This window comes from Erinaceus europaeus, chromosome 3 (genome assembly GCF_950295315.1).
Source record: "Erinaceus europaeus chromosome 3, mEriEur2.1, whole genome shotgun sequence".
In the NCBI taxonomy this organism is placed as follows: Eukaryota; Metazoa; Chordata; class Mammalia; order Eulipotyphla; family Erinaceidae; genus Erinaceus; species Erinaceus europaeus.
The window spans coordinates 129196478-129210012 of record NC_080164.1 but is presented as its reverse complement, the minus strand read 5'-3'; the positions used below and the strand labels follow the sequence as shown (position 1 = coordinate 129210012).

Genomic DNA, 13535 nt, shown 5'->3' with positions numbered 1-13535 from the left:
AGTTTAGCTGAACTGTCCTAAAGAAACTTTGGTGCTCCAACATCAAATAGGAACCCCTCTGTTTACACTCTCATCACAAAACACTTGTCAACAACAATGATTTTTATTAGTTTAAGTTATGAAAGCAGGGAAGACGTTTGTTTTATTTGTCTTAATCCTGCATTTATTCAGCAAATAGGAGATTTACAAATCGTGTTTTCCTGTAGGGTCGACTGGATGCACTCTGGGCATTGTTGCGGCGACAGTATGACCGGGTTTCCTTGATGCGACCACAGGAAGGGGATGAGGTTTGTATGTGGGCCTGCATTGGGAAAGAACTGGCCGCTTGGATCAGTGGAATGAAGGCAGTGGGATAATAATCAGAAAGGAGCCAGTGAAATGACTCACTTGTTTAGTGCACTGCTTTGTCATATATGCAACCCAGGTTTGAGCCTAGTCTTTAGTGCATTGAAGGAAATATTTTAAAAAATAAAAATCTTAAAGAATTTAAAGGTCCTGTTATACTCAAGAAAGTTATTATGGTCTTGTATTAATTTCTTCAGACATAGGGTACATTATAAATCATTGTCTATGGTTAATGACAAATAGCCCCCTTTTCAATTAGAACATAAAAATACTGGTCCTTATTCATCATTGTTTAAGTACACTTATTGCTGAAGTTAACCTGGAGGATAATGTATTCTACTTACCCAGCAGAAAAGCCAAACTGAGCATCAGTAGTAGAGATTTTTTCTCAAGCACTTACTAGCAATGAGGACTGAGGATTATACTCCAAGACCTTCTTTCTAAAACCTTTCATTGAGGTACCATGATGTTAAATGATGTTTATTCCAGAATGTGACCTAGCCCATCTTGTAGTAAATAGATATCAAGTACTTCTGAGGACAGAGAAGAAGAGAATTTATTTTCCTGGGAAGAACTTGGGAATTTGTCTTTAAAATTTTGGAGCTGGGAGATAATTTACCCAGCAGAATGTGCACCTTCTCATGCATGAAACCCAGGATTTAATACCCAGCACCACTTGGGAGCACTGCAGCATGGGATGGGGGTGTTTTGGGTGGAGAGAAGCTTCCTTCAGTGGAGTAGTATTATCTCTCTTGCTGTGTACCTGTCTAAAATAAAATTTTAAAAAAATAATGAAAATGTTGGCTCAGGAGCAAAACCATAGCACAGCCAAAATAAATTTAAATAAATAATAATAGTAAAGAAAAGAAGAGTTTAAACCTTTTTTTTTTTTAAGATACAGTTTCCTCAGGTGAAAATAGATAGTCTAACCCTTCCACTCAGGAAGCGTTGTGCATACAGTCTCTGAGGCAGTCAAAAACTCTGTTGTTTATGATACTTGATAGTCAGGGGGCTGGAGTTATAGCCTGATTGAAAATGGGAATAAAAGAAACCTTTTGGGTAAAGTAATATATTTGATATAAATTGCTATATTTCAAAAGATATACTATATTCATTCATTCATTCAGTGAATATCTGATGCCTAGCATGTACCAAGCACTTTGTTATCTATCAAATAAAGTTAACATTAGTGCTAGAATACTCTATGCATTGTTCCAACAGATTCAAAATCATTAATTCTTCCATGATTAATGAGTAATTTCATCCTTTAGACCAAGACCTTTTCTCGTCAGTAACTTGATCACATGTTAGTAGTGAACACACAAAAAATGCTGTTTCCAAGCTTTCTGTACTAACAGCTAAGTATGTATTTTTAATTCAGAATTTTTCAGATTTGAGAACTTTGATATAGCTCTTAAATCATGTTACTTGACGCGCCTGATCACACTGAAATGTAGATTACAAAATAACCTCAAGTTAGTTAGGTCACATTTTGATTCCAAATGGATTTAGGTGATAAAATTAGCACAAAGGTTTCAATTTTCAAATATTTTGTGATTCAAATATCTGGATAAAAAATGGTAGACCTATATTGTGTTTTATTAGCTGAATCTCTTTTTCCACTCTACATCCATTATATGCTATGTATGATTATTTTCTTTACACTTAAATGTAGGACATTATGTTTACTAAAAATGTATTGTTGGGTGGGTGGAAGTGGCACACTCCTTGGAGCACACACATAAACATGTGCAAGGACCTAGGTTAATACCTCTGGCCCCTACCTGCAGGGGGGAAGCTTCATGAACAGTGAAGCTCTCTCATGCCTTTTTAACCCTTCTGCCCCTCTCAATTCCCTCTCCTCACTTCATCTATCCAGAAAACACACACACACACACACACAAACACACACACACATTGTTGGCTTAGTGTTTTCCATCATATATATAATGCTCCTATGCCTGCTGTAATATAGCTTCTTGATTACTGTTTCCAACATCATCTCACTTGCAGATTGTTTTCAGTACTTATTCCAAACTACTGTTAAAACCCCAGTGTGGCATTCTATGAGAACCTTTCCCCATGGGTGAAACTCGACAGTTAATGGCCGTTATTATGGTGAAATTAGGACCAAAAGTAAAATTTCAACTTACAATTTTATCACAAAGCTAGTTACCATTTGCTGAACTTCAGGCATAGTTTATATTTATGAATACCCCATCCAACCAAATAATTCATACAAAGATCAGAGAAGAGAGGTAGCTTCTGAGGTCAGTCAGTACATTGTCTTGTGAGCAACTGAGGTTCAAGTCCTGGCACCACATGGCAAGTGCTGTGACAGTGGAGGAAGCTTTGGTGTGCTGTCTCCTCTCCTCTCTCTGTCAGTCTGTTTCTCTCTCTCTTAATGGGTCTCACCTGTGACTGGGTGCCAGTGCCTATGGAAGGCTAAATTCCAGTCTACAGCCTTATTCTCCCAAAGCAAGCAGAGCTTGGGTAAGCTCAAGTCTACTCAGACTACTCACTAAAGATTTATGAAATAAGTCTTTACACATAAATGTGTAACATGCATATATTACATATATGTATTATACAATATACATATTACACATCTAAATCATACTATATACAGTAGAGATGTTCATTGAAACACTTTCATATCACAAATCTATTTTTCGACTACATGTAAGGAAACTTGCCAATAGTATTAATGTCAGCTTGGGTTAGATTCATTGATCTCCCTTTAAAAAGTTTTGTTTTTGCATATATAATAATTCAGTAGAACAAATTTTCTTAGCCACCCAGAGCTGATTTTCAAAAAAGAAATGTTCTCAACATCTAAATTGGTAAATACATTTTGTGAGTAATCTTATTTTGCTCTGTTCATAAAGGCTACTGTGTGTCTAGTATAATTTTGCCTCTTATGAGGTAATTGTATGACAGCGTAGGGTGTGTTTGTGTATGAAGCAACTGTCCATTGTAAAGATTAGGAAAACTGGGATTTTTTCCCCTAAGTTTTGGAAATGTATAGTTAGGTCAGAGTGCACTCTTATTTTTGAATTTTAAAAGAAACAAATGAACTTCTGCATTGAAAAGGGGGGAAGCAGATCAAATTTCATGCTTCTTGAAAAACAGTAGAACACAATTTGTTTTCAAGTTGTCGCACAAACATCCAAAGTAAGTAACCTCTGCCTCATGTCAGCCGTTTGCTTTCTACTTTGAAAAGCTATCATGCCATTTATTTATAAACAGTTTACTGCAGACTGTCTCTGGAGGGGTTTAGTTCAGTCAACAAATGAGCATAGGGAGAACTAAACTTGAGTCCCGCACTTTGGCTCTGCAAGGCCAGTCACGCTGAATTGCCAGCCAAATGCTCTGCTTTCATGGCTCGCAGGCCACGCTAGGCTGTAGGCAGAGGAATCCACCGCTGAATTGAAGGCCTTGATCAAGTCACTGAAGTGTGAGCATCAAGTATCAAAGCGGTGGACCGCTGTGCCCATGGCTTCTGCAGCTCCAGAGGCTCCAGCGGCTCCAGTTCCTGGGCAGAGGGGCTGCAGGCTGCCGGCTGGCTGAGAGCAGGCTCCCGGCCGGGTGCGGGGGCAGGCGCGGCCAGGTGGACGCAAGCAGGTTGTCCCCGGCATCTGGCAGCCTCCCGGAGGTTGCTGAGGCAGGACTGGTTTGGTCTCACACTTGCTGCCTGGAGGCCTGAAACACCAAAGGTAGGAGTAGGGGGTGGACACAGCTGTGCTCCCAAACTCGCCTCAGGCGCAAATAAAGAGATCTAATGTGGTTTGACTCGGTGGCTGTGGGGAGACAGGGACAGAAAGCCACTTCAGAGACAACTTGGCACTTGGCGCGGCAACATCTGCCACCAAGTTTCCAGGGAGTGATGGGGGACAGCAGGTACAGATCTAAGGCTCATCACAACCAACCTCCGTGGAGCCCGGGACCTGTTTGAAGGGCTTCCATCAAACAGGCTGGAGTCCGCAGCAGGAGTTTATTTGCTTTTCAAAGCTGTGTGTTTTTTTGTTTTTTCTTTCTTTCTTTTTATTTCTTTTCTTCCTTTTTTTTGCAATAGCAAGGTAATTTATAAATGATGCATTACCATGCGTATTCTTTTATTTGAAGAGAGAGAAGCAGGAAAGGGGAAAAAATAAAGAAGAAAGCACAGCAATACTTTTGGAGTTGTTCCACCAGCCAATTAAACCTCCAAGGAGCTTCTTGGCTGTAATTGAGGTTATGGTAACCTTCAGTCTGCAGTACTCATCAGAAAGTCAACAGCAGCTTATATACTGCAGTAAAAGAATGCTGTCAGATAATCCGAGCCCTCTCACCTGAATTGCAACAACTATTGCTTAGTAAGAGATAAAGGGAACACAAAACCAGGCATCAGGGTGGTGTCCTCAACTAGACAAGCTTCAACTGTCAGTGGTGAAATGAGCACCACTACAACAGGGCCTAGTGAATGTCCAGTTAAGCTGAATGTATCCTGTCCAGTGGGCTTTTGTTAACTGTGCAGGTAGTTTCTCTCTCTTTCTTAAACAATGATCAATATTAGTAGATACTTAAAAGTCTTTAGAAAGTAGAGTCCATTCTCACAATGTCCTCTAATTTAAAAAAGAAATCTTTTTTTAAAATTATTATCTTTATGGCCTGGGTCCATACTCCCAGAGGGTTAAAGAATAGGAAAGCTATAAGGGGAGGGGATAGGATACAGAGCTCTGGTGGTGAGAAATGTACCTCTCTCATCCTATGGTCTTGTCAGTGTTTCCATTTTATAAATAAATAGATTGTCTTTATTTATTTATTGGATAGAGACAGCCAGAAATTGAGAGAAGGGGGATAGAGAGGGAGAGAGACAGAGACACCTGCAGCACTGCTTCACCACTAATGAAGTTTTCCCCTCCAGGTGGGGACTGGGATCCTTACACACTGTAACAAGTGAGCACAACCAGGTGTGCGTCCACCTGGTCCTAAAAAGAAATATTAAGGGAAAAACAAAATTTGAGGGGCCAGTGTAAAGCTGACTTGGATAGTGCACTTCATTGCAATATGCATGACCTAAGTTCAAGCCCCACCACCACCACCATACGAAAGGAAACTTCAGCACTGTGGTGTCTTTCACTCTCTTTCTCTGCCTCTGTCTCTTTGCTTCTACCTTAAAAAAAAAAAAAATCTAAGCACATAGCCCAGGTTCCCTTAAAAAATGATGCTCGGGAAAATGCTCAGTGGCAGTGCACAGGTCTTACATGCAAGAAGACCCAGGTTCAATCCCTGACATTGCAAATGCCTGAGTTGAGCAGTGTTCTGGTCTCTCTCTCATGAAAATAAAAGAAGTTCTTAAGAAAAAAAAAATACTCCTGGTCCCCACCTGCAAGGAAGGAAGCCTCATGAGCTAAGAAATAGCACTCTGTCTCCCTCTCCTCTGTCTCCTTCCTTCTCAAATTCTTTCTGTTCTGTCAGATTAAAAGTAACAAATAAATAAGATAAAGCCACCCGAGTAGGCTGATAACTTCAGTGATAAATGATTCAATGTGGACCTCTTGTTCGTATCAGTAGTCTGGGGTTTTTTGTTTGTTTGTTTGTTTCTCTCTGTTCAGTCTTGTGTCTGAATCCTCATGCTCAACAGGAACTGGCTTCACTCACTTGAATGTCAGTTTCATCCATCCCAACCCTATTAAGGATCGTTCAGAACTCTTTCATGCTTACAAGTCACGCAAGGCTCAGTGATATTACAGCTCTTCATCTTCAAACTGAGTAAGCATCTTGAGAGCAGAGAATTGATGCCACGCTGTCTTTACTTTCCTTATCAAATTTGCAAAATGTAAAACACTTGTGGGTGTTTCTGAGCAGATTGAAACTTTCACTTAAATGACTTGATGATATTTCAAATGTTTTCAGTGCTTGGAATTAAGCTGCTAATGACTGCATTCCTAAATTTAACTTTTAAGTTCCATCATAATTGTATCCTTTAGCTGAACTTTCTGGTTGATTTTGGGGGCTCTAAGAGAAACCTTTATTTTTAGTCTGATTACATTAGTCTTAATTGTACATGACAGGTCAGTGGAACTTTCACTCATTTCCTTATACTTAAATAGCAGAGTGGAGAAAAAAGACCCGAATTTTTAAAACTGTAAAGTGACTTTGTTTTTTACCTTTACATCTGTAAGATGTGATATTCCATAAAGTTTTTTAGGTTGCAGTTATGATGTGGTAATACTGGGAAAGAGTCCCACTAGACTTGTCTGTCTGTTGTATGGTCACTAGTATGTTTTGTTCTTTTTAACAAATATTTATTTATTTCCTTTTCTTGCCCTTGTTGTTTTATTGTACTTATTATTGTTGTTGTTATTATTGATGTTGTTGTTGTTGGAGAGAAATGGAGAGAGACGGGGAAGACAGAGGGGAAGAGAAAAATAGACACCTGCAGAGCTGCTTCAACGCTTGTGAAGTGACCCCCCTGCAGGCGGGGAGCCAGGGCCTCTAACCAGGATCTTTAAGCCAGTCCTTGCACTTTGCACCATGTGCGCTTAACCCACTGCGCTACCGCCTGACTTCCTGTTTTGTTCTTACTATCCTTTGCCTTTGTGGTTTATTAGACTTAAGATACTTTATCTTATTTAAAGTAGTAGAAATAATTAAATGTCAGTTTATGTACATTGGAAATGATTAAATTTGTTTGTATATTTTTTAAAGATACAGTCGAGGTGGGGAGATAGCATAATGGTTATGCAGATGACTTTCATGCTCCTAGGTTCAGTTCCCCACCCCCACCAATAACCATAGCTGAGCTGTGCTCTGGTCTCTCTTTCTCTCTGTATTTCCCTCATTAAGAGAAAATAAAATACTTTTTACAAAGAAAGAAAGACACTTTTTTTATTAAAGTAACTCATGTAATAAACATCAATATTACTAACAATACATTGATTGATGAGTGTTTGTAGATGTATATATGTGTGTGTTTAATATAAATATGGGTGTATCATGCTTGTAGAGCGTATTTTTAATGTCTCACCAATTAAAGTCTAATTCAGTGAAAAGTAACAGATTTATGAAGCAGGATGCTTTTTTTTAAAAAAAATCATTTCTTTGTTTAAATAAAACCATCTCTTATGTATGTAAACTGGTAAAAATGTTGACTCAGTTTGGTTTCATAAAAGGCAAATGCTGACTAAAAATGAGACTTATGATTTAAATAATCAAAAAATATCTTTTATTTTTTTCAAAGTATAGCTAGGACTTGACTATTTATAGTTGACGTTTGCCCCGCCCTAGCTGCCACACATAATTTGTATTTACTGGCATCATAGGTATTTTATATATGGTCTGTAGGTCTAGGCAGATACATTGCTGTACTAAAACTGACTAGTTACCTTTTGATAATCAAACAATAACAATTCTTTATGTAAATGCTATCTTTTCAAATTAATTCACTAATTAATAAAGTCAGTTTATCACCAGTGAAATATGGCATACTAAAAGAATACTTAAATATCAAAAGTTGACAGTGAATGTCCAATGATAAACACATCACTGGGCTGGAAAGATAGCTCACAGGTAGAACACATGCCTAGTTATAGACTCGACCCAGGTTTGATCCCAGGCACCACATGGGACATGCTGTGGCAGTCTCTCTCTCTTTCTTTCTAGGAATGTTTCTTTGTAGGAATGTAGATACACTCTGGAACAGTGAAGTCATGTATAATCCACCCTAATTCTACAAATATTTAAGCAAGTAAATAACATATTATGTTCTTACGCTCAATACACACTGAGAACATGAGTGAAATTACCCAGATAGGAACATGCAAAAATACAGATTTTCAACTTTTTTTTTTTCTGTTTTGCAGTACATTATAGTGGGAACCACTTAAAATTTCTAATATTTTGAAAAAGATATGTATTATCCTGCATATGCTAACTACAGTTTGTAATCAGTACTCAAAAAACTTAGTCCAAAGGGGAAAGGTACTTTTATTTTATTTTATATTTTATTTTTATTTTTGATAAACAGCTCATTAATCAACAAAGTATATTTTGATGGTGCCTTGTATCTGCCAGGCTTCCATTTATAATTTTATTATAAGGAAACATTTGTAACTAGCTCAGTGGAAATGACTGGAATAGGAAGCTTTCATTGCACCATTTCCCTTTTTTTTCCTTCAAATTTGAGTTCATATTAACATCTTATACCAAGATTTGCCTTTAAGGAAAGCTAGGCCTTCTTTGCTAAATATTTTTTATTTCCTTTTACTTTATAAGCAAAACAGTAGGGTTTTTATAATATGCTGTTATGATTGCAGAATCCTTCCTAAAATTACTTCACATAGGCTTTAGTTATATTCATCATTAATTTTTGCTTTAAATAAAAATTAGAAATTTCGTGCCTTTTTGTTTAAAGCATGCTATTTCTTGTTAACATATATATTTTTTTACTAGAACCATTTCCTGACATTTCTTAGCAGAGCTTATTATGAATTCAGTATATTTTCTTTAAATGGCATTAAGATCTACTCTAATGAGAATTACCTACACACAGAGATCATGAGATTTGCAGTTATATACATGTCATATATTGTATGTCTTATGTCATCAGATATCCCATCTAAGTTGCCTAATACCTTTAATAAATCTATAAGAAGTATTTCAGTAAATACTCAGATGCCATCTTGATATGCATAGCATACAGAAAAAAATTATAAAGAGAAATCACTCTAGTTAATTATCTTTCTCTGACTTTTTCATTTCTCCTACCTCTTTGAATTAATTTATTTTTAATCTTATGTTTAACTCTTGATCTCACACTTTTCTTACTTCCTTGTTTTTTTTTTTCCTTTTTTAAATTTTATTACTGGATAGAGACAGAGAGCAATTTAGGTGGGAGGGGGATATAGAGAGGGAAAGAGACAGAGAGACACCTGCAGCCCTGCTTCACCCCTTATACAGCTTTCCCCCTGCAGGTGGGGACCAAGGGCTTGAACTCCGGTCCTTGTACACTTCAATGTGTACACTTAACCAGTTGCTCCAGCACATGCCCCCCTTCCTTGTTTCCTCTCTCTCTCTCTCTCCTCTCTTTCTGGAGCTTACATCAGCTTTCACTGCATTATTATCATCATTAGATGCATCATTTTTAGACCATTTTCTAAAATAGATTTTCTCTGTTTTCATATGTGATCTAAGAAGAGGTTTTAGAGATTGGAATTCTTGTGAAATCTGTATTCCAGTGAAATCATACATTAAAAATAATGTCAGCACATTTTCGAATCATGTGTTGTGTGTACCTACCTGAAGTTTATACTACCTCTGAGAGTCTCATTAGTATAACTTCCAGAAATATTGGCTATTCTAGACAGTGACAAGACAGCTGACAATTGAATTCAGTCCGTGCTCAAGAAGATGTTTGACAGCTTCATCTGTCCATTGAGTCCCGATTTATGAACTAGTCCTGTGCTCTTAACTAGATTAGTTCATTTTCCATTAACTGCTTAAAATAGGACAACAGTCTGAACTGTTGATCAGTTTGCTAATGTCTACTTCTTTAATAGCAAAAACAAAAGGCAGCAGAAAACAGATCAATGTTTCAGGACCTTGGGGCTCTCACATTCTGACGTGAGTTGAGCCTGGAAGGTTTGAATGAGTGGGGAATTGAAGAGATGGGAGGAAGTACTACATTAGGGAAAAGTGAATGACTTCTGTCGTTAATCTTAATTAATTGCCAAGAGTTTTCAATCTGAGCTATTAATACTGAAGTTAAACCCTTAATACACTGCTCATGCTTTGACACTAGGTTCTCTATTATGAGAACAGCTTAGGAGGAAAAAAATTGTGAAAAAAAAGTGTGTGTGTGTGTGTGTGTGTGTGTGTGTGTGTGTTACATAAATATTTTTATTTACATCTTTCAAACATTTGCCTGGGTTAATATTCAGGCCTTCACCTTTTGACAGTTAGTGTAGGGCAGTCAGGAATTATGGACAACTAACAGTAAATCCAAATAAAAATTCCTAGGCATAGCAGAAGCAGTAAATCTGAATAATATTACTTTCATGTTTACCGGCATACAAAATACTTCACTGAAGAGGAAATGTCTAGTTACGGAGTAGAATCGAATGAACAGGAGCTAGAAATGAGAAAACGTGCAGAGTAAAAATTTAAAGAAATAGAGAATAGAGAATTTTTTCTGCACAACTTGCAGGCAATGAATAGGTGAATGAGGTGTTTATTGAAACAATAGACTGCAAGTTTTTTTTTTTTTTTTTTTTGGTAAGGGTGCATACTTCACTACCACAACTTTACTTCTTTATTACTGAACAAATTGAACCTTAAAATAGTTACACAACCTCTCCTCTCTGTTTTTCCCCTTGTGCCAGTTCTATTTACTCTATTGGGTTTATTACCTGTCCTTGCACATTGTAACATACGTTCTCAGCTGGGTACATCCCTAACTTGTAATTCCTTAAGCAGAAATCTTACAAAACAGATACAATTCAATTTTTTTTAATTCAGATCTTTTAAGCTTGTGATTTTATCTCATGGTTTCCCATGTATTTGTACCAAATAAAAAGTAAAAGTATGTAATGAAAATATATAGCACACAAAATTAAACTAATAGACTAAGTTAGTCACATGTATTCTTCTGATGAATTTAAGTAGCATGTTATAGTCAGTACTTAATATTATTGTTTACAAACTTTTAATTATGAATCTGGCAGTGATATAGATTATGTTTTTTCTTTATAACAATATTTTCTTCTTTATTACCTTCATGTAAAATAGTATTTTAAAATTCTATTAATCTACCTCTTAACTTTTATGCAACTTTCAATGCAAAAAACTGCAAGTATCTAAAGTTTCAGTTTTAATTTATAAGCGGTTTTATAGATGGATAATAATTATCATATAAATCATTAAACTTTTAGAAAATTTTAAATACATTTGTAACAAGAGTTGACATGTGAAGTATTCTTCTATTTAGCACCTATGACAATGTCCTTATCTTTGTATGCAGTTTTTCATCAGGAGTTATCACAAGAGTCACATAAAAATTAAAATAGTTTTAATGCATTGTTAAATAATCTAATAGTTTCTTTTGTAAACTAACTTTTAATTTCTAATTCTTACAAGGAATTACAAGAATTAGAATTACATGTTTTTTAGAACAGAGTAACTACAGTCGGTCAGAGATCCATGGTGTCACACAGTTTTCCTGATTTCTCAGGGCCTTTTTCCTTGCTTCATAAAAACGTTTAGATTGAATAATTGGATCTCATGTTTGCCAGACAGATGTTCACTCTACGTGTCTGTGTATTTAAATATGTATACATACGTACATTTATATGTCAGTGTGTTTATGTCTGTTATGGAGTGACTGAGAATTATACTAGAGAATACTCATACTTTCAGGAGAGAGGGAAAACTTTGTTTTCACGGGAAAGATTTAGAATCCAAAATTAGATAGGAGTTGAGCACCAGCTGTACTGCCTGAATTAGAGCTACTACACAGCTAAGGAAGTACTTTGTAATTTTCAATTTTGAATCTCTGGGCCAAAAATATGATTTCCTTCAATTCTAATATCACTTTATTGAAGAAATGTTGATTTTTTTTTTCTTTTAGTATTTTTGTTGCCACTAGGATACATTCCCACATTTCCTCATGATAGGTATCAGTACACTTCACCCTCAACCAAACCATCATCTCATTCTACCTTAAGGTCTGAAATTTCCACCCTCCTCGTAGGAGTTCTCCCTCCCCCATTAGAATCCCTGAATCTGCTGTGAAGACTAGTCTATGGAGGATTCACCCTGTCAATACAGGGTGCTTTGCTTTGTTTCTTAGAGTCCGTCAGATATCTGGCATTCAGTCTTCTTCCAGCTTACTTCCCTCAGTGTGCTTCTCTCTCTAATTCTACCCATGTTGTAACAAAGGTGAACGTGTCATTATTTTTTACAACAGTGTAGTAGTCCATTTTGTGTATATGCCACAACTTCTTTAACTATCTATTGTTGGAAACTTAGCTGTTTTCATATGCTGTCTATTACAAATAACTGTCACAAATATAGGTGTCCATAGGTCTTTTTTTGGTAGGTATTTTTGTCTTCTTTGGATAGATGCCTAGGTGAGAAATTGCTGGGCCATATGGTAGGTTGCTTTTTAATTTTTTCATTAATCTCCCAACTGTTTTCCACAGAGACTGCACTAATTTGCATTCCCATCAACAGTGTAGAAGGTTTCCCATCTCTCCACAACCTCATCAGCGCTTTTTACTGTCCTTTCTAATATAGGCCATTCTCACAAGGGATAGGTGGTATCTCACTGTTGCTTTGATTTGCATTTATTTAATAATTAGTGACTTTGATACCTGTTGGCCATCTGAATATTTTCTTTGGGAAAATGTCTGTTCAGTTGTTCCCTCATTTTCAAGTGGGTGTTTTGTTGTTGTTACTGAGTTTTGTGAGTTTGTTATGTACCATGGATACTAACCCTTTGATGTGTGACATGCAAATATCTTTTCTCATCTTTTTAGAGTGTCTCTTTAAAAAAATTAGTATTTAATTTTTTTACTGAGAGGATTAATGCTTTAGAGTCAACAGTAAATATAGTAGTTAGTACATGAGTAATATTTCTCAGTTTTCTACGTAATGCTCTAACCCCCTACCTGATCAGCCTCCATCATCATGCCTTTTTAGTATATTTAAAACTGTATTTATTATTTGTTTTTATAGGACAGAGAGAAATTGAGAGGGAAGGGTATAGAGAGGGAGAGAGAAAGAGAGATGCCTACAGCACTGCTTCACCACTGTGTGGGAAGCTTTTCCCCTGCAGGTGGGGACTAGGGGTTTAAATCCTGGTCCTTGTGCATGGTAGCATGTGCACTTTACCAGGTGCACCACCACCTGGGCCCTCTATAGGGTATCTTTGTGTTTTGGTGATTAGTCTCTTTTGCTGTGCTGAAGGTTTTCACATTGATGTAGTCCTAGTAGTTTGTCTTTTATTTGCCTTGCTGTTTGGCTTGGCAAATATCTCCAAAGATATTTCCAAAGCAGGTAACTTGTAGTATCTTGCAAGTGTTTTCTTCTGTGTATTTTATGGGGTCTGGTCTAACATCCAAATCTTTGATCCATTTTGAGTTTACTTTCATTCATGGTGACAAGTCTTGTTTTCTTCTTCTGCACCTAATTTTTCCAGTGCAGTTTAT

General features: G+C 36.7%; 1 protein-coding gene across 1 annotated transcript in view; it reads left to right on the top strand.

Annotated features, from left to right (window-relative positions):
• ANTXR2 (ANTXR cell adhesion molecule 2) overlaps positions 1–13535 on the top strand; it is a 152868-nt gene that overhangs the window by 101153 nt on the left and 38180 nt on the right. The window contains exon 16 of the mRNA XM_060187924.1: positions 207–287. Coding sequence (XP_060043907.1) covers positions 207–287 — 81 coding nt within the window. The remainder of the gene's footprint in view (positions 1–206; positions 288–13535) is intronic.